The sequence below is a fragment of the Enhydra lutris genome, unplaced genomic scaffold (assembly GCF_002288905.1).
Source record: "Enhydra lutris kenyoni isolate GAN:26980312 unplaced genomic scaffold, ASM228890v2 scaffoldscaffold25, whole genome shotgun sequence".
Lineage (NCBI taxonomy): Eukaryota > Metazoa > Chordata > Mammalia > Carnivora > Mustelidae > Enhydra > Enhydra lutris.
This window is the reverse complement of record NW_019154109.1, coordinates 9,873,668-9,896,777: the sequence shown is the minus strand read 5'-3', so window position 1 is coordinate 9,896,777 and position 23,110 is coordinate 9,873,668. Positions and strand designations below refer to the sequence as shown.

General features: G+C 33.8%; 1 protein-coding gene across 3 annotated transcripts in view; it reads right to left on the bottom strand.

Moving 5' to 3' along the window:
• Positions 1–23,110, bottom strand: part of LOC111151086 (potassium sodium-activated channel subfamily T member 2) — a 349,819-nt gene that overhangs the window by 146,818 nt on the left and 179,891 nt on the right. For all 3 annotated transcript variants that reach the window (XM_022508845.1, XM_022508846.1, XM_022508847.1), the window contains exon 13: positions 6,978–7,086. In XM_022508845.1, coding sequence (XP_022364553.1) covers positions 6,978–7,086 — 109 coding nt within the window. The remainder of the gene's footprint in view (positions 1–6,977; positions 7,087–23,110) is intronic.

Below are 23,110 nucleotides of genomic sequence, written 5' to 3'. Positions count from 1 at the left end.
TGATATTGTTAAAAACACTCTTGTCTATACTCTAATTTGTATTGCAATTGAAATCTTCTTAATTTTTTTTTTTAAATTCCCAGAACTGCTACTGTTCTAGTATAATGAATCATTCTTCTAGGCATGTTTTAGTTGTGAAGTAGAGAAAATTTCATTCAGTCAACACTTTACTATTGAGGTATGATTCTTCCATTCATTCATGAACGTTAATTCAAATTCTGTTACTTATGAAATACCATAGTCAAAGCATGGACAATAAAATTTATAGAAAACTCACAATTTACAAACCAATTTTTACAGTCTTTACTCTTTTACATTTTCTACTCATACAAATTTATTTATAAATTGATATTTAACATTCTTCCCTACCACGTGTGGGTGAAAATTTACCAATTTGATTTTTATGTCTTTGTACATCTGTTCAAATGAGGTAGAAAATTTTCAAGGACCCAGTATGTTGAAAAAAAATTAGTTGACAGATAAAATGCAATTGAATGTTCACCCACAGATGATATAACCCTTTTTCTGGGAGGTAAAGATAGAGTGGCAACCTAAATTTAGCAATTGGTTTACTCATATAACCGGGATTCATCTCCCACTGATTTTCTGAGTAATTTCGTCTGACAAGGAGACAAACAGCAACTTCTTTTAGATTCAACTAATTGGCGAGCTCAGTTTATTCTTTAAGCTCATTCAAGGTTTTTCAATAAAAGAGTTCCTAACAAAGTACATTTTTTCCTTATGTTTCTTTTGTTTTAGTGTTTTGTTTCTTTTTTAATGATTTCTGGGATATAGAGTTAAGAAAGAGATAAGGGTTTGGTTTTATTTTGATTAAAATTTAGTCTATAGAAACACGTCTGAAAGCTGGACTATTATAATATTTTGCTTTTTTTCATCCTGGTTTTGCCACTAAGAGGAGAATATTTGTGAAGGGCTCAACAATGTGGAACCCTTTTCTTCTAGGTGATTTCTGTTCAGATATATGACCTTGGAGAGACTTTACTAGAATTGCTAGTCCCACAAGAGGCTGCCAGAGAATACAAGATGTTACAAAACCACATTTTTATATTAGTCACAGCTATGGAACACTGCCATTACTTCTTCCTATGTTTCAGTACCAACTGCCACTTCTTAAAAAAGAATTGTATTGATAAAAAATATTTCTCACTGGAAAAGAGATTTAACACAACCAAAGCTATAGTACCATTTGACTTTTTTTCTACAGAGGTTGACAAAAAAATAATCCACCAGAGAGAATCTTTTAAAAATAATGATATGGTGAAAGAATGCTGGCATTAATGTACTGGAAAGAGGAAACTATTGAGTTCAAGCTGCCATGGAAGGCATGAAGATGTAGCAGCCTACTATAGCACACAAATGGTAATCACTACTGCAAATGTGCTGGGGAACATGAAGACCAGCAGTAGGCTTATAGGCAGAACTCATGGATACCCAGGAAAGAAGACAAGGGGAGTGTTTTGACACAGCCCTGATCATGGGATAAACCTGGGTTGTGTCAGTGGGTAAGCCTGGGATTCTCTGGGAGTCTAACCTATAGCACTTGATGGACTGTATGCAAATGATCAAAGAATGATTCATGGATTTTGGCTTGAGTTCTAAGTAGATGGTGTTGAGAAGAATGGGATAGAAACAGATTTAAAGTCAGGGAAAATCAATAAATTCTTCTAGATATCTTAATTTTGAGACAGCTGTTAGAAACCTAATAGGAGATACTGACTATAGAGTTAGAGATACAAGATTGAACCTCAGAGTGAATACAGAGGGAGAGATCTAATTTTGGAAATCATAGAAATGAATGAGGATCCCTAAGGAAAAAATATGTAGGGAATACTGTAGAAAATCTTATTTAAATAATATGGCAATTTAATATCTAGCTTTCCACTGCTTACTCCTTTTATCTATTTTTGTAGTCTTAATGCACTCCTTAGGATTTCCAGGAAAGCACTGAGTTAAAGTGGCTTTGGTAAGCATCCCTATTTGTACCTAATCTTAAAGGCAGGTGGCTCCATGGTGCAATGGATAGCGCATTGGACTTCTAATCTTAAAGGCAGACTTTCAATAAGTGGTCATTAAATATTCTTTTTTTTACCTCTAGGTTACTGTGCAGATTATTTTCCTTAGGTTAAGGTATATTTTCTTCGTAGCTTTCTAACACTTTTGCTTTCTTTTTTTTCCTTTTTTTTCAGATTGTAAATGGATACTAAATTCTCTCTCAAAAGCTTTTTTTGTATCCATTAAATTTTATTTTTCCTTTGACATGATGATCTATTTCTGGAATAACTTCAATTTGGTGATGATATATTATTTTTTAAACTACATTACTTTGATAATTTTGCCAATGTATTTTAGATAATTTTTCAACTATGTTAATCAATTAAATTGGTTTCTAATCATTTCTCATGTTATCCTCAATAAGTTTTGTATCATGACTAGGTCAGCCTCATAAAATGAGTTGGGAAAAGATGTTTCTTTTTCTACTCTCTGGAAGATATGTGCAAACTGAGAACTACGTGCTTTTTGAATGTCTATAATAAGCTGTAAGACATCATGAGAAATGCTCAATCATTTTTCCTGGAAATAAAGCTAATATAGATTTGTTAGGAAGATGAGAAATAGATACTCAAGATTCATGAAAATCATCAATTTGATAGGTACCAATTACTGGTGGCTGATGTTCTTTTGAGTATTTTTTTAATTATAATAACCCTATGAGATAGTTTCTCTTATTATCCACACTTTATATATCAAAGATCTCAAGCTGAGAGAAATTAAGAAGCCCAAGGTCATGTAGTTACTATACAGTAGAAATTGAAATTTGACTGAGGATAGTCTCATTCCAGGATTTGCACTATCGAACTCTTTACTTTGACAAATTTATCATAAAAAGGAAAATCGCTGAAAGTAAATTTTTCTATGAGCCAGTTTGAGTTTATTTTCTTCTTAGGAAATCTGTGGTGATTAAAATAATAAAATTATCTATGAAGCATATTTTTATGTTATTGAATCTCATTAAGACTTGTAGTGGTTTATATTCACAAATTCTGTATCATAGCCATTATTCTACCGAAGATATTTTCTATCTCCAGACTTACTATTTTTACTTTTCTCTCTCAGTAAAAAAGGTTAAGAACACATCTTTTCTGCTGCTAAAATCATGCCCATATAGACATCTTTCCTATAACTCTCATCAAAGTGTAGAAGATTATTTTAATTGTAATCAATAATATAATAATTCATTCAAATAATATTGCAACAACTCAACAGTTTAATGAGTATAGTCATTTTGTCCAGAAGAAAAGGATCCATATATGATATGACTGATAGATGTGCATAAAGTAGTAGCTGCCAGATCACTATATTATTTTTACTTTTTAATATTTTATATACTCATAACTCAAATTTTGAGGTTTCTTCTTTTCATCTTTTAAAACCATGGATTTATTTTTAAAAAAAATATAAATTATAGTCATGGTAGTAGTTCCACAATTTAGCATGTATGATGAGGCACAGAAATAAAATGATCTCATTTTATATCCTGTATAATTGGAATTGTACTATTTAACACTCATGAGAACGCAAAGACAAAAATATTGTGAATATTATCAAATGAATATTGGTTTAAGATCAAAGCAATTATTATTTTGTTACAAATGATATTAGATATCTATTGCCAAGTAGTAGATAACTACAAACAAAACTCATTAACTTTGAGCAACCAATACTTTTATTTCTCAAAATTCTGTAGGTCAGCATGACTCTCTGGGTTGACTGTGGGTAAGTTGGGAGCTAGAGAGGTGGGGAGCCTGAGATGGATAAGTGTCACTTCCTATGTGATTTTCATCCTTAGGGAGGCTAAGCTGGGATTCTTTTTTTTTTTTTTTCCTTATGATTTTACTCATTTATTTGAGGGATTGAACCAACAGCGGGGAAGGGCAAAGAGAGAGAGGGAAAGAGAGAGAGAGAGAAGCAGACTCCTTACTGAGCAGGAAGCCCAACCTATGCCTCAATGCCAGGACACGGAGATCATGACCTGAACCAAAGGCAGATGCTTAACTGACTGAGCCACCCAGGCACCCCTGAATTGGGATTCCTTACATGCAGTTCTCTAGGTAGTTTTCCAGTGAAGGGAAAACAGAAGCATAGATTTTTAAGACTTAGCCTCTGAAGTCATACAGTGTAACTTTTGTCACATTCTGGTCACAGTCACAAGATCAGCCTGTATTCAAGGGGTAGAGACTACATTTCACCTCTTCATGGAATAAACTGCAAGATCCCATCTACACTGGACAGACACAGGGAACATGGTTCATTGAAGACCATTATTTTAACAATCTACCATAAAAACTAAGTGCCAGCTTGATATACTGTCTTTTGAAAGGTAAAGTCTGTAATCTTTTAACCTCAGGCTGAGATGTGAAATATATTATATTGGTTTAAGAGTCTCATAGATCACTCCAAACTGTTTTATGACATTTTAATGAAAGTAGAATGCTTTTACTTTTTATAATATAAAAAAAAACAGTTCTTCTGAGATGTTGTAATCTCAACCTAAAAGAAGACAGATGTCATTAAAAGGAATTTCAGCAGGTGTCATAAATAAGAAATATTGTGACAAACTATCAGGATAGAACTTTTAATTATCACATTCATTTCAATGGACTTATCAAAATAATGGCAAGATAAGAAGAATATGAAAGAGAATTAATGTAAATAGTCTTTGTAATTATTTATTTGTAAAGGTGGAATATTCCCGTGAATTTGATCTATCTGTTGTAAACCTATCTAGTGCTTGTGAAGAAGGGGAAAGAACTAAAGTCTATTCTGAATCTTAGTTATAACACATTCAAAATTATAAATTGTCTTCCCAAACTACATATTGTTTTAGGATCCACATCTGATATCCATTTATTGAGCACCTAATATGTTTCAGATATTATTTCCTTACTGATAATCTTAACCAATGAAATAGAGACCTCATACATACAATAACATAAATTAACAGAAGAGAAAAATAGGGTTCAGAATACTAATTTGGCTATCTAAATCTTAAGTGGTGACACTCAAATTTAAATTCACAGTTTTAGGACTTATGTCATTGCTGCCTTCCTTAAAATAACTTCATATTAAGTCATTATCAGGCATGATAAAAATTTTACAATAATATTCCTTTTTGGGGTGCCTGGGTGGCTCAGGGGGTTAAGCCTCTGCCTTCAGCTCAGGTCATGATCTTGGGGTCCTGGGATCAAGCCCCGCATCGGGCTCTCTGCTCGGCGGGGAGCCCACTTCCCCTCTCTCTCTGCCTGCCTCTCTGCCTAATTGTGATCTCACTCTCTGTTAAATAAATAAATACAAATCTTTAAAAAAAAAATTCCTTTTACTAAATAATAATAAAAAGAAGGCAGCTTAGTTGCAAAAGTCTTTTAGATAAACAATTGGCATTTCTTGAAAGCTAATTACATATGTAACAGGTAGTAGATGTAGAATTTACATGCATTTTCCAATAAATTTCACAAAGCCATTTACAAAGGAGGTGCTCTTATTTTTACTTTCAGTTTAGGGAACAGGTTTTTTTTAAAAACAAAACAAAATCATAGCACCATCATCACAAATCATTTAAATCAGTATTTGTACTTAAAACAAACTTTCAAACAGATACTAAAATGCAGCCACAGTTAAGAGTCATTGCTTTGTTTGCCATACATTTTTAGTAAACTGATGTCATTAAAATCAAGAGTAAAAGATAAAAAACAGCAAACTAAATTGCAAAAATTTCATGGTTTTCTTGATATTTAGAAATTTCTTAGTGTTCATAATTTTTCGTTTAAATATCACATACGAATAGGTAAGCATTTTAAGATATATAAACACAGATGAAGAAATACCTTTGTTAACACATAGTTAAAATGATTTGCATTTTAATGATGTTTGCAGCTTTAAATTATTAAGGTGAAATTTTAAAAAAAAAACAAGGATGTCAATTTTTTCAATGTATATAAACTACTTCCTGGATCAAAATTAGTTCCTATGGAAACATTTAAGAAAAAAATAAAGTATGATCTTACTGTTCAATTTCTTTTTTTTTTTTTTTTAAGATTTTATTTATTTATTCGAGAGAGAGACAGTGAGAGAGAGCATGAGCGAGGAGAAGGTCAGAGGGAGAAGCAGACTCCCCATGGAGCTAGGAGCCCGATGCGGGACTCGATCCCAGGACTCCGAGATCATGACCTGAGCCGGAGGCAGTCGTCCAACCAACTGAGCCACCCAGGCGTCCCTTACTGTTCAATTTCTTAACAGCTTAAAGTATATGAAACGACAGTTTAAAGTATATGAAATAAAATCATATGAAATGACTTTAAAAAACTCACATGTATGTTTTCCTTGAAATGTTTTCAAAATCTATATTATCTCCAAATAAATCTTCAAATAAATTTATTATCTCCAAATAAATACATTTTAATACACCTGAATATATTTTAACATTACAATATATTTTAATTTTACTCTAATGCATGGTAAGCTTACAAATGTATTAAGTAATCTATAACAAAGCACCACCTATCCATAACAAAGAGAGGTAGATACTATTTATAACAAAGCACTACCTATTTATGTGTAACCATAGTATAAATTAATGGCTGCAACATTCAAGACCTGTGTTTAGATTATGGATAAAACTGTAAGTGCTAATCTATTTATATTCTTACCAAGGTGTCCAGTAAATTCAATTGATTAAATCACCAAATTATAAAAAAAGAAAAAAATTTTCACTCCCAAAACATTACCTGGACATTTTTAAAGTAAATAAATTCTCTCATAACCAGTAGATGACAAAAAGAAATCCTTCTATTCTATACAATCAGGAATATATATATTAAGTTGCCACTAATTTCAGAGACATAACTCTTACTATCACAGTTGGAGGAAATTCAAAGTATCTCAGTTGAGACTAAACTTACCAGCAAATTTGATATGGAATTTATTTTCAGGCTTTAATATCTGGACATACAAAGGACAATTTGGAGCAAAATCTTTTACAGCCCATGCTCTCAAAATTGTTTGGTGGTCCTGAAATGATAAATATCAAAAGATCATGAAATAAATTGAAAAATTTGTAATATATAAAGTAAAAATCTCCAATTGGTGTGTTAAATGGTCACATCCACAGTTTAAAATTAAACATACAAAATAATGAATTGCAACTTATTTTTAAAGATTCTTATTATTTCTGTAAAGAAGAGTAACAATACCTAATCTAATCAGTGTGAATTACCAGCACTTAGAAAATTAGCAGAGATTAAGAGGAAAATTTCTTGACAAGCTTAAAAGTAATTTTCTTAGAAATAATTGAGGGGCAGAGGCTTCAGAAATACAGTACAACTAATAGTCTGTTAACAGTTTCCATGGAAAAAAAATGCAGATTTATAACAATTTTAACATGCTTAGGAAGCTTGGCAAAAGGAGAATGACTACAGTGACCATGCATGTAAAAAAACACCATTTTATTTATTTATTTATTTTTGTATAGCAGTAAAAGTAAAAGGATTTTTGACTCTATGGGTGTGTGTGTGTGTGTGTGTGTGTGTGTGTGTGTGTGTGTGTTGGAAGAGATCAGTAACTTTCAGATACAAAAAAAAAGTTTTAAAAAACCTTCTAAGACTGAGAAAAGGAATAAAAAACATGCTTACCATTAATGTTACACAAATTGTGACCCCATAAATTATTATTTAATTAGCTATCAAAGCTATTATAATAATATTAATATTATTAATATATAATAATATTAGCTAATTATTATTTAATTTGCTATCAAAGCAAATTATCTGAGAAATGTGTCAGTTAGCGAATATATTTTGAAAAAGGAAACAAAATCATGTTCAAGGGTACGCTGTCCATATAGTAGTCATTAGCCACACGGGGCTGTCTAAATTTAAATTAACTAAAGTTAAGAATTCCGTTTCCCTATCAGATGAGCCACATTTCCAGTGCTCAAAGCTGTCTGTGGCTAATTCAAAACTATATGGAACACTGCAGATTTAAGCATCTGCATCATCACAGAAAGTTCTATTTGACAATGTTAGGGAAAGAAAAGGATAAGTAAAAATACAAGTAGATATGAGAGATTATTTACAGAAATGCAGAAAGAAGCTGCTGTCAGTGGTTGGTTTGAAAGTTGATGAAGTGTACTCAGAATTCCTTAACTAGATAAGTGGACAATGTGTGTCTTGCAGGGAAACTCTCAAATCATGGCGATGAACCTGATAGACTGAGATAGTTAATTTTATGTGTCAACTTGGCTGGGCCATGAGGTGCCCAGGTATTTGGTTAAACATTATTCTGGATGAGTAGGAAATCCCAGAAAAGGGAGGGGCGGAGAAGAGAAGTCACAAATTCTGTGTATAAATTTATATGACATCAGCAAACCTCTAAACCACGCATGCATGAGACAGAATAAGAGCAATCTCAAGGGAGATTTGAATCACTGCCAACTACTAGGGTGATAGAGTTTGCATTCAAGTGAACTAAATTAACTGCCTGCCGAAATAAGAATGTCAACACTCTTTGGAGAAATATAGGAAATACCCAGGCTTCACAACATAATATAATAACCAGAATACATTGCAAAATTATTCAGTATATGAAGTGCCAGAAAAATGTGACCTATTTGTTAATTTCATGGGGAAAAAAGACAAACTAAGTCCAATAAACATTAGCCTTTAGATGGTCTAAATGTTTGAATTATCAGACTAGGGCTTTAAAAAAGTGAATAAAAGTATCATCACTGAGGTAAAGCAAATATGGTCATAATAAATAGAAAAAAACTTAGTAAAGGAATTGGAAATATTTTTATAATTAAACAAAAAGCTCAAATATCAGCAAAACATATTCACTGGATGGTCTGTGAAGTAGAATGGGGATGACATAGGAGAGTCAGTGAACTTGACCATAGATCAACAGAATTTATTGAATTTGAAAAACAAAGACAAGAGGGATGGAAAAGGAACAGAGTTCAGGGACTTGTGCAACAATGTAAAAATGTCTTATATAATGTAATTGGATTTCCAGGAAGAACACAAAAGAGAAAATAGAACAGAAAATGATTTGAAGAAATAGTGGCTGGAAACTTACCAATTACGTTAAAGGCATAATTTTCCATATTCAAGGAGCTCAGAGAATCCCAAACCACATAAACAAACAAAAAAAATTTACCACACCCAAGCACTCTGTAGTCTAATTATTGAAAACCAATGGTAAAGATAATATCTTGAAAGCAGCCAAAGAAAAACAGTTGTATGGCCAAGAATTCTCATCAGAAACCATGGAAGCCAGGGGACAGTGAAACAATATCCTAAACTCCAGAACGAAGAGGGGGAAAAAACTATTAAGTCATCATTTCATAGAGAAAAATCCTTCAAAGAGATGAAATTAAGGACTTTTTCAATTATTGCTAAAAAAAACGTGTTGTCATCAGAATCATACTATAAGAAAATTATAGTCTTACACTGTTGGTGGGAATGCAAGTTGGTGCAGCCACTTTGGAGAACAGTGTGGAGATTCCTCAAGAAATTAAAAATAGAGCTTCCCTATGACCCTGCAATTGCACTACTGGGTATTTACCCCAAAGATACAGATGTAGTGAAAAGAAGGGCCATCTGTACCCCGATGTGTATAGCAGCAATGGCCACGGTTGCCAAACTGTGGAAAGAACTAAGATGACCTTCAATGGATGAATGGATAAGGAAGATGTGGTCCATATACACTATGGAGTATTATGCTGAGTGAAATAAGTCAAGCAGAGAGAGTCAATTATCATATGGTTTCACTTATTTGTGGAGCCTAACAAATAGCATGGAGGACAAGGGGCATTAGAGGGGAAAAGGGAGTTGGGGGAAATTGGAAGGGGAGGTGAACCATGAGAGACTATGGACTCTGAAAAACAATCTGAGGGGTTTGAAGCAGCGGGGGGTGGGAGGTTGGGAGAACCAGGTGGTGGGTATTGGAGAGGGCACGGATTGCATGGAGCACTGGGTGTGGTGCAAAAACAAGGAATACTGTTATGCTGAAAAAAAAATTAAATTAAAAAAAATTATAAGAAATGTCCTTATGCTGAAGGGATATGATACCAGAGGCAAAGTTAGAACTTCAGATATCAAAAGAGAATATCAGAAATGAGTAATATCTGAGAGAACAAAGATACATTTTTTTCTTTAAAATATATATACCTTTACAAAGAAAAATTTATAGTATCATCTTGAAGAATTTGATATTTTATAAATTTGATATTTATAAAAAATAATAAGTACAAAGTTTCTAACTTCAATAAATTCTGCAATTGTAAAAAATAAGTAAATTGTGCAATATTAACATGAAGCAGACTGTGAAGAGTTAAGCCTGTGTAGTGTAGTCCCTAGAGTAGTCACTAAAAAAATTTCAAAAGATAACTTCTAAAAAGCCAATAGGCATATTAAACTTGAATTGCTCAAAAAAATCAAATAATAAAAAAAGTAAAAAAGAGAAAACAGAGGAACATGAATTTGTAGGGAGACACAGGAAACAATTTAGTTAGACCTACATCCAATTATATAAATGATGGTACTAAATGTTAATGAACTGAACATATTAAAATATAAAGAAAATTAGAAAAACAAAACTAAGATCCAACCATAAGCAATTTAGGAGAGAGGGCAACTGGATGGCTGGGTCAGTTAAGCATCCAACTCTTGATTTCAGCTCAGGTCATGATCTCAGGGTTGTGGGATCAAGTCCTGAGTCAGGTTTCACACTCATTGTGGAGTCTGCTTGAGATTCTCTCTCTTCCTCTCGCTCTGCCCCTCCCCCTGCTCTTTCTCAAATAAATAAATAAAATCTTTTAAAAAAATAAAATGGGGTACCTGGGTGGCTCAGTTGGTTAAGCATCTGCCTTCCATCAAAGGTCATGATCTTGGGGTCCTGGGATCAAGCCCCACATAGGGTTCCCTGTTCATTGGGAAGTCTGCTTCTCCCTCTCCCTCTGCCCCTACCTCTCTCTCTCTCTGTCTCTATCTCTCACTCTGTCTCAAATAAATAAATAAAATCTTTAAAAATAAACAAATAAAATAAAATAATGTTACTGATAAAAGAAGTGATAATAAGGGGGAAAAAAACCCCTTCAATTTGAAAATAAACAAAAGATCTAAACAGACACCTCACCAAAGAAGATACACAGGTGACAGATAAGCATATGAAAAGATGATTAACACCATATGTCAACAGAGAATTGCAAACTAAAATGACAATGAAATACCACCACACAATTATTAGAATGACTAAAATCCCAAATACTGATGACCCAAATACTAATGAGGATGTGGGACAGTAGAAAGTGTCATTCACTGCTGGTGGGGATGCAAAATCATTCAGCAGCTTTGGAAGACAGTCTACATCTCTCAAATAAATGAATAAAATCTTAAAAAAAAAAAGGGGGGGCTGAATACCTTAGAAAGCATAAAAAGATCAGTGGTTGTTAAGGGGCTTGTCATGGGGGAAAGTGTAAGAAGTTATAATGGATAGATGGAGTACAGAGGATTTTTAAGCAGTGAAAGTATTCTGTAGGATATTGTAATGATGGACAAATTTCATTATACATTGGTCAAAACCCATAAAATGCACAAAGTGAAGAGTAAACCCTAATGTAAACTATGGACTTTAATTAATAATGTATAAATATTTGCTAATTGTCACAATTATACTAAACTAATGTCAGATGCTAATAACAGTGGAAATTGGGGAGAAGGGATGGTGGAAATTCTCTTTTTTTTTTGCTCAATTCTTCTGTAAACCCAAAACTGCTAAAAAAAAAAAAAATAGTGTTTTTAAAAAAAAAAGTAAGCATGCAAAGTGTGAACTTTAGAGTCACCATTTTGGGGCTCTAATTTCGCTGTAGAATTTACAAACTGCATGAGATTAAGTTACTAAACAAATCTGATTCTCAGGACAAAATGTTCAATTACGTTTGTAAAGTTGATGTAAGCAGCTTGCTTTTCTCATTTCAACTGACCTTTGGCACCATGTGACATGTAGACCGCTGGCCCCCTAAAATTTTCTCCCTAGGCATCTGTGACACTGATTGTCCTTTGGCTTTCTTACCCCAAATTGAACTCATCTTCCTGCTGATAATGCTTCCTTTCCTGGAGATGGATTTTTACCAGCACCAAATCCTGAACTCCTCCACCCCTCATACCCCTGCATTCAATCAGTCCTCAAGTCTTGTTGATGACACCTTCTAGTATTGCTCTAATATATCTACTTCTCTCCAACCTGACTCCGAACAGTTGTCTCTTCAGACTTGGAGTGAAGGCAACAGCCTCCATATCAGTCCATTTCAAGTTTTATATTTTTTACTAATTCTGTGTTTTTATCAGATTTACTGCCCTTTCAAATGACAATCTGTTTGGTTATTTGGCTACTGACAACCCTGCAGTGACTTTCTTTACTCTTAGCATCAAGTCCAAACTTCTTAGCAAGGCTTACAAGACCCTTTATTAACTGTCCCCAAACTACTTCTCCCAGCCTTGGCACTCATTATTCCAGTGCATCCTCCACTGTTGAGCCTCCAGAACTTCTGACAGGAAACAGAACTTCTGTCATTTATTCTAGCAGACCCTCTTCTTCCAACTAAAGTCCACGCCAGCTGCTCCCATTGCATTCTGTGTTTGCCCATCATAGTGTTAACCCACCTTTTTTTTAATGTGGATCCCCACTAAATTTAAGTTCTAAGAAAACAAGGGCCATGTTTTATACTTCATTCATCCAAAGTGTATCTCTAATACCAAGCTTTCATTTGCTTTTCAAAGATAAGCAGGAAAGACCATATTGACTTCATAGGGATATTGTGAACATTAAATGAGATAAGGTAAAGAAGCATCAGGCATAGAGAAAGTACTTAGTAAATCTGTCAAGTCAGTGGATAGTTGGATGAAGCACTGATCCTAAAAGCCCATAAATCTTCCTTGTTTTATTCATGCATTGTGCCCTACCAATAAGAAACTATGATCCTGTGAGTGGAGCATTAAGTAAGGAAAAAGGAAACAAGGGAAGTGTACAATGGCATAAATGTTGCATAGAAAATAAGTATTTGCTAACACACATAATAAAACCAGCACAGAAATGAGATTTTTAATTCATTCTTCTACAACAGAGAATGATATTGATCTTTTTTTTTCCTTGTTGACAAAATTCAACCTGAAATAAGATACTCCAAACTTAATTGTAACCAAAAAGTAAAAGTATCCACCATGACAACTTTGGAATAAGCAGTCTAAATAATAAAGGAAGGTAATATATTGAGTCATCGTGTTTATTGCTACTGTGAAAGCAGAATATTTCATCTAAAGTTGGTTAATCTAAAAATTAATTGGCTAAAATAATCTTATAAAAGTCAACTTTTATAACTTGAAATAGCTAAAAATTATTCATTTATTGGCGCTCTAAGGATCTAAAATATATCACTTTACCCATGACAAGGATCTTTCCTGAACTCCAAATGACCCATAAAAGAAACCAGAGATTTTAGATGAAATTTTATACATGAATTGTTTCCTCCTTCTTCATGAGAACTTGTAATTTTCATTAGATTCTCAAATATAGTCTATGACTCAGAAAATGGTTAAGACATTAGTCTGACTGAAGGTCACTTTCAAATCAGTTTTTAGTTTATTAAATATATCTGTAACACTTAAAAATGATACATTTTTTATATTTTGAGTATATTTTGCTAACTTATCTACTGAACACATTTTTAGGGTCAAATAAGCTGAATTCTGAAACTTAACATATGTAAATAAATTTGATCCCAATTTATAGGCAGCTAAACAACATCGGTACAGCATTTATATGAGTAAAAAATCTTGCAGCCAACTGGAAAACAAATCTTTCTGAAACACAATTCAAATGCATTGTTTTATAAACAACTGCTGCCTAATATAATCATTGCCCAGAGAATAAATTATTCCCAGAACTTCCTCTAAAAGCTTTACTTTAGACTCAAAAGCACCTTGAGTGTGAGGGTCTATTTTGTTCACAATTACATTGTCTGGGTCTAATAGATAAATTGATAGATTATAAGATTAGATTGTGTATCTATCTATCTATATATTGCATATATACCTAGATATATATGTACTAGGATAAAAAATTGAATTCTGATACATAGAATCTATAATAAATGTCCTCTATAATTAATTCAGTTGACTTCATGACTGAATTAAGGAAACTACATGGTTCATTTGTAATGAACTGTAATTGATGTCTTTGGAGAATCAGGTTTCTAATTTGATATATATTTATTATGAAGTGCAAAATAATTTAGGATTTTCTTAAATTAAATACTTAAAAATGAAGTATATAACCAAAAACCCAAATAAATATAAAAATATTAAAATATTGGGGCACCTGGGTGGCTCATTCAGTTGAGCAACCAACTCTTGACTTCAACTCAGGCCACTATCTCTGGGTCCTGGGATCCCGTTCTGTTTCATGCTCCATGCTCAGCATGGAGTTTGCTTGAGATTCTCTCTCTCTCCCTCCCCCGCTCATGTTGTCTCTCTCTCTCAAATAAATAAATTTTTAAAATTAAAAAAAAAAAAAAAACAAATAACCAAACAAACTTGGGGCACCCAGGTAGCTCAGTCAGGTAAGCATCTGCCTTTGGCTCAGGTCATAATCCCTAGGTCCTGAGATTGAGCCCTACACTGGGCTCCCTGCTCAGCTGGGGAGCCTGCTTCTCTCTCCTCCTCCTTGCTCATGCTCTCTTTCACTATTTCTGTCTCTCTCTTAAATAAGTAAATAAAATCTTAAAAAAAAAAAAAAACCACTCATAGGGTTGCTAGTATAATTTCCTCTTTCTGCCAAGTTGAAACAGAAAGGAACTGACATTATATCTGAGACCAAAACATTATCTTGGATTTCAGTTTTAAGATTGCATTTCCTGCTCTTTCCAATGATCTCTCAGGAACTGTAATCCTACTTTCAATTCCCATTCTTACAGCTGAAACTGTACTACTCCTTATAGATACATCATGACAAAAACCTGATTGCCTGTCTGAAATTCCAGATATGACATATTCCTGGAATCTTCTTACCACTAATTTTGGCATTGTGTAGCAAGTCAATTTTATTGCCAGTTAAATAATACGTCTGCTTTCTGCCTTTGCTTGTCAAGAACCAAAACCTATTTTGTGCTCTGCTCCTTAAAACTGAAATCCTGTATTTTTTCTTAGTGCTTGTTGGCCTAAGGTCCAATAATTTGCAGGGAGCCTTACATCCCTTAAATAACATATTTTGCATACTTATGTCCTCTCCCAGATTCTTCAGGAATCACAGTCAACACCAAATCTAATTCCAGATCATAACTCTCTTGGGTCTTCCCTGATTTCTTCTTTTAACAAAGTCGTGACCATAGTATCTTAAAATCTCACAAAGCTCATTGACAAGTGCCAAGTGAATAATAAAGTGATTCATGAAGAGGTTAGTTTATCTTGAAAGCATGTAACTGAAGTTCAGTGACAATCATCTGTCAGGAATTTACCAAAAGATATTGCTGTACAGATTAAAAAATGAGTTATACTAGTAGGGGTGTCTTAGCAAGTTTAAAATTCACAGCTTGAAATTCTGTGATTTTATGAATTGGAAAGGAAGGTGCTTTTGAGAACAGATTATTAACCAAGCAAAAGACTTTGGAGGGGCACCTGGGTGGCTCAGTGGGTTAAATCCTCTGCCTTCGGCTCAGGCCATGATCTCAGGGTCCTGGGATCGAGCCCCACATTGGGCTCTCTGCTCAGCAGGGAGCCTGCTTCCTCCTCTCTCTGCCTGCCTCTCTTACTTGTGATCTCTGTCTGTCAAATGAATAAATAAAAATCTTAAAAAAAAAAAAAGACTTGGGAAACCTTTCTAAAGAATTTATGGTACACTGTATTGCATAATGAAATAATAGGAATGATTATCTGTCAAGCTGTTGCAATGCTCAAAATGGATCTGCTTAAGACAAAACAATATTCTTTTTAAAAAGCTTAAATTGTGAAGGGTAGCAGAATATGCTTTTTGTAGCATAAAGACTATTTTGGTCTGATTGTTTTTGATAAAAAGTAACCTAAGGGAGAAGCTCTTAAACCAAAGTAAAATCTACCCTTTTAATCTACATTCATGAAGAAAATTCCATTTGTAAGGGTGACTCTTTCTGTACCAAGAAGAGAAGGATGACTCTAGACCACAGCTCTTTATCAGTCGAGAAGGCACCAGATTTAAATCTGCATAAAACCTAACTGTATTATCTTGATAACCCCTCAGAACTAGTCTCCCCACTCCCAGCATCTTTCTTTTGTCCTTAGCTGAGGATTGTATTTAAGGTGATGGCTTGAACCATTGGGGAAGTTTTGCTGCTTTCCTGGGTATCTCCCATATATACATGAGGTATACATATAAAATTTCTGACTGATTTTCTTTTGTTACTCTTTTATTACTGAAGAGGAGGGGAGAACACCCACAGAACCTAGAATGTAGAGGAATATTATTTTTCTTCCTCTACAATTCCAAACATTTTATTTCAGCTCTTTCCTCATGCTGTCTAAAAGGGTCACATAGGGAATACGCTGTCTGCGTACTTGATGATTGTTTGGCTTCCACTCTAAGATTCCATATGTTCAAAAATGCATGTAATTATCAGGAAAAAAAATGAACATCTTTGACATTTAAGAGGAAAGATAACAGCATAGTATAAAATAATTTTTTTTTCTAAAAATTACAACTTAAAAAAGAATTTGGAGTCAGATGACCAAGAAGACTTTAAAGTTTCCCTCAATTTGATTTCCTGACAGCTTGATTTTCTGTCAGGTTTCTTCCTGAATATAGACCCCTGAAAATCCTTTTCTTTGAACATTTACTTTAGAAAAAGTCCAATTAAAATCCTTTTTTCTGCCCCTTTGAGAATTAAATCTTCTCCCAGATTCTCACCAGTTTTACAACCCAGAAATGTCTCTCAAGAACTAGAGGGCCATCGTTCTGAAATGTAAATAAAGGAGCTAGAGCCCCTACCTCCCAGTCTCCATGGGAAGATAGGACCCTAACTTCCATAAGAGACAATTAGTAAATGTTGGCATAATCACATGGACCAGTCTCCCTACTTCATTCAGTACTTTTCCACCTCTTTCAGTCCAGAACTTAAAAATCCTCCAGCCTTTGTTTACAGGAGTTGAGTTCAATCTTTCTCCTTCATTGCAACAGTCCTAAATAAAATTTTTCTCACCTGTTTAGCAAAGTCTGGTGCAATTTTTCCTTGACACAGACAGAATAAATTGTAAATACTAGGTTTTTGAGCTAGTATTCAAAATAGCAAACCAGAGTACTGTTTTATTAGCCTACAAATTGGAGCTAGTAATAACTTCCTTGCAGGGTTGCTATGAAAAATACATCACATATTACTATGTATAAATATATATAAATGACCTCTAGCCTGTAATTGATATTTAGTGATGACTAATAAATAAGAGGTGTTATAATGTATTTCTTTTCTTTTTCAGTCCCAAGAGGCAAGAAGTTAAAAAATCAGTTGTGCCAAGAAAGCTAAAAGAGCAAAGCAAACACTACAGGTTTTTTTTTTCTAGAAGTAGGCCATTTATGTAAAAATCCATATGCCCAGTTCAGCTCAGAAAATTAAATTCTTTTACCATTGCAAAGAAAATCCATCCAGAGGGTAAATCTATTATGCTGCATACATTATAATGACTCAGTGGAGACTTAACTTTGAAGAAATCTTTTTGAGCATACCCAATGAGACTGAGGAAAAAGATATTGGAAAGTGTCTGAACCTTTTAAAACATATCACAATAGAAGACGTCCTTCCTTCTGTCCATTCAACCACCTCTTAACTTTCCAGCTCACTATCTAGGACTGTGATTCCAAAGAATGCCTGACATCCTCAGCAACTTCAATCTGTCTACACTCTCGTTCTCTTACCTCAATACCCTCATTCTCATTTCCCTGCATACCAGCCTGCATCAAATGTTTCACCAAATAAGCAGACCCTTGTGTAAACAGTCATTTTGCTTGTCTCTCTCAATCAGGCTTACTCTACAGGCAAAACTACAACCCAACCCTCTTTCTACTACAAATAACAGACGGTTGGCACAAACACACATGCATGCTAAAGAGGCCTTACTTCAAATTGAGAGTCCATAATATCACATGAGAGATGAACATTGCTCAGCAAACTCCACATTTCTCCAGGCCATTCACTTTCCTGCTGCTCTAGAAAACTATCTTATACAGTTCCTGAAACCTCTATGATGATCTCAACTACTACGAGAAAATAGAAATAATAAGAAAATTTCCATAGCGCTCTCCATCACACAAGACTGCATACGTGCCTCTCGTTAAAAATGAGTATTTTACACACTTAGCAAAAGGAAACCTTCTGCCTGTCTGCTAGATCATATTCTCTCTTGTGCATCCTGTGACTTTACTCTTTGAATTTTTCACTTTCCTGGATCATTCATTTTACCCTCTCTGATGGATCATCTCCTTTAGTACACAGACTTGCTAAAATTTTTCTCACTAAAAAGAAGAAAGAAAAAAAAGAAAAAAGAGAGAAAGATTTCCTTCACCAGAAATTACCCTCAGGTACTGTGGCATTTCTCTGCTCCATTTACAGAAACTGCTTCTTCTTGTTGTTCTTCTTCTTTTTTTTTTTTAAGATTTTTATTTAAGTTTTTTTTAAGATTTTTATTAAAGTTTTTTTAAGATTTTTATTTATTTGACAGAGAGAGAGATCACAAGTAGGCAGAAAGGCAGGCAGAGAGAAAGAGGGGAAGCAGGCTCCCCACCGAGCAGAGAGCCCGATGCAGAACTCAATCCCAGGACCCCAAGATCACTACCTGAGCCAAAGGCAGAGGCTCAACCCACTGAGCCACCCAGGCGTCCCCAGACACCACTTCTAAAGTATGTCTTTGCTGCTTCTACTTCCACTTTGCTACTTAATTTTAAACTTTCATTTCTAATCCAAGAATTTAAAGCTATAAATCTCTTTTTAGGCATTACTTCACCTGCGTCCCCTAAATTTTGACATGTGCATTTTCATCACAATTCAATGAAAATAATTCTAATCCTCCCCTTAATTTGCATTTAACTCATGGCGTATTTAGAAATGTGCTAATTTTCAAATATTTGGGTATTATCCTGCTAACATTTTATTGTTGATTTCTATGATTAGAGAACACACTCTGTACATTTTCATTCTTTTAACTTTTTTTGACACTTCTCCTATTGTCCAGCATATGATCTTTCTCTGTGAATGTTTTTTAGGCACTTGCAAAAAATGTGTATTCTACAGTTGTTGAATGTATTGTTCTATGTGTCAATGAGATCTAGCTGGTAAAAATGAGCTCAAGTTTTGTTTTGTTTATAACCCTACTGATTTTCTACTTGTTCTGTTAGTAATTTAGAAAGCAATATTGAAATTTCTAACAATTGCAGATTTTCACACCTCCTTCCAATTCTGCCATTTTGTTCTTTGTGTACTTTGAGGTTTCACAGCAACTTTGTGCACACTTTGAGGAGTGTTATGTCTTCTTGATGCATTGATCCCTTAATTAACACAAAATACTTCTTAGAGCATTTCTTTTAAAAGAAATTGAGAAATAATGGCTTAAATATTAAGAAAGAATTCTATAAAGATTGAGAATGAAAAGGCAAGTGGAGAAGGGAATGTGTGTGAAGGGAAAAAAGGCACCAATGATCACGGAACAAAATAGGGAAAACAAGTAAGTAAGACAACAATACAAAATGTTCTCTATTAGGGGACATTTGGTGTTCTTGAAGGAGCTTCAGAGATATGGAGCGAGTATAAATTGGAATAATGGATCTAAGGACATCATAAGTTTAAAAATAGTGAATGTTGGTTTTTTTAAGAGGCTAGACCTAAAGGGGAGGAAGAATTTTAATACCTATAAGAATACAAGCAGCTTGAAGTAATAGGTACCATAAAAGTAGTCTAATGAAATAAGTAAGACAGTGTTGCTTTATGTGTTCCTGTCTAATAATTAATGAGCTTTATGATTATATTTTACATTAAGCTTTCAAATTTTTATAAATTAATGGTTCAATCTAAAAGGTCAACCTTCTCTAACATTTCATATGCTTCTTCCCCAGTGTCCTCTCCTTAATATTCATCACCAGCTAACATTCTATGCATTTATTTAATTATATATTAATGGTCATTTCTACTAGCAGGCCAGCTTCATGAGAACAGATATTTTTTTCACTGCTATGTTCATAAACATACCTTCAGTCGGTACACCAATGCCTGGATGATACACCACTCAATAAATATTTATTCAATGAATGAATGGTTAAAAATGATGACAGTGTTACCCTACAGAAATTTTTTTCCTTGGGTAAAATGCTATGCTCATGTCTAAAGAGCCTACAAATAATTATGTCAATTGGGTCCATGTAAATTTGATCCTAAGTAGACTGAGATATGTAAACCTTACATGAAAATCTAAATAACAAATTAATTTCTGATAAGATAGCAAGTGCAGATAACAAATCTGCAATAAACAGCAATGGAAAATAAATAAATAAAAAATAATAAATGGTAACAAATACCTATAATATACAGCAGATTTTTAAAATTTAGGGTATGGCAGGAAATAATACAAAAGAGGAAATATGTAATCAAAGTGATCACTGGGTCTTCAGTGAACATTGTGTACATAGTCACAAAATTCTAAAATGTTTCTAAACGTTTATTGCATCCAACATTTAGATTTAATCATTAAACGATGGCAGAAAACTTAGTTTTGATCACAAAACAAAAAGGTAAATGATATCATTCTTGAAAGGCAAAAATAGAAGTATCACAGCCCAAAATTGGATCATGGAAAATTGGGAATGAAAGCTGAAGGAAAGAAGGAAACAATTGCCATATTCTTACAAAGCAAAGATAAAAAATACAATATCGGGGTGCCTGGGTGGCTCAGTGGGTTAAAGCCTCTGCCTTTGGCTCGGGTCATGATCCCAGGATCCTGGGATGGAGCCCCACATCGGGCTCTCTGCTCAGCGGGGAGCCTGCTTCCCTTCCTCTCTCTCTGGCTGCCTCTCTGCCTACCTGTGATCTCTGTCTGTCAAGTAAATAAATAAAATCTTAAAAAAAATTTTTTTTTTAAATCTTAAAAATATTAAAAAAATAAAGTATCAGCACTTTAATGGATTTAAAGGAAGTATCTTCTTTTAGGAAACAGACTAAAAATGGGAAATAGAACAGACAACTGATGCTTCAAATCCTACACACACACACACGTAATTTTTTTTTTTTACTGATTAAAATTTCAAACTGTGGAGCCACTATTATGTACAAATGTGTGACCCGTTCGAACAGTAAGCTATTATCACATGGGAAGCAGTTTGGTACAAAGAAAAGAGTGTTAAAGTTGACCTGACCTAATAGAGCCCAGACTCGGCCGCTCTGGGAAATCTAATTAACAGCTCTGAGCCTTGGTTCTCTCATCTATAAAACAATTGCAGTGAGCATGAAATGACATAATGTGCACAAATGCCTGACCACATGAAAGCTACTCATGAAATGTCAAATTTGCTGGTTCCTTTCTGCTTGTTTGCTTTATTAAGTAGACTCAAAAACAATGAGCTAAAATATGTATAACAAGAGTATCAACATGGACTAGAGCTCCAGTTCCATATAAACGTGCAAGATTTTTATAGAAAATTAGCATTACAATATTATGTTTTTTAAAATGTTATCATTTTTCACAAGTTATGTAGAAAAATACATGTTTGAGAGTCTGTTATCTTTAAAATAAAAATAAATAAATAAATAAATATTATCATCTTAAGAAAAAAATGGGCATTTTCTTTAAAATGCAGATATCATGTGCTTTATTCCTTTTTTTTAAGATTTTATTTTTTTAGTAATCTCTGTATCTAATGTGGGGCTCGAACCCACAACACTGAGATCAAGAGTCACATGCTCCACTGATTGAGCCAGTTGGCACCCGTGAGCTTCATTCATTCTTTTAAATTAAAGTTGATCTAGGATCATCAAAAAGGATTTTTGACTTTAATGAAACTACACTTAACGATTTTTTAAAAATATTTTTTTGTAATTCAGAAAAATTTACTAAGGATGTTGCTATACTACTTTCAGGTTCATGGTTACCCTATAATATTTGAATAAAGAATATAAAACTTTATATAGGAATATATTTATTTGTATGAAATATTATTAATTCCGAAAAAGAATGTTTTGAAGTATTTATTAATTTTTCATTTTGATAGTCACAACTCTGCCTCTCCCAGTTAGAATATACACACACTAATACTAGAGTTGGTAGTATTCAGCCTGGTTTAAAAAATATTATTAAAACAACAGAAGATGGGGTGCCTGGGTGGCTCAGCTGGTTAAACATCTGCCTTCATTCAGCTCAGGTTGTGAACTCAGGGTCCTGGAATCAAGCCCCACAAGGTAGCAGGTCCTTGCTCTTCCCCCAAATTGTGCATACTCCCTCTCAATAAAATAAATAAAATCTTTTTTAAAAAATTAAAAATTAAAAAAATAAAGCAATAGAATTCATTCATTCAATTCTAACAATATTTAGCAATTTTAGCAATTTATTCAGCAATAATAAATGCATGTGTATCTATCAGAAATAGTGTGCAACATTTTTCAAAGGTGTAACTGTAGCAAAGAAAATAGTATAAAAGAACATTTTCATAATAGAATGATTTAAAAAAATTTTTTGAGTATAGATGACACACAATGCTACATTAGTTTCAGGTGCATAACATAGTGATTCAACATCTTATACCTTATGCTAAGCTCAGTGCAAGTGTAGATACCATCTGTCACCATATATCACTATTACAATGTCATTGATAGAGTCTCCACGTTGTGCCTCTTATTCCCATGACTTATTGCATAACTGGAAGCCTATAGACTTACTTACTGCATATCTGGAAGCCTATACATTCCACTCCCCTCATCTGTTTTGTCCAACCCCCAACTCTCCACCCCTCTGGCAACCATCAGTTTGTTCTCTGTATTTAT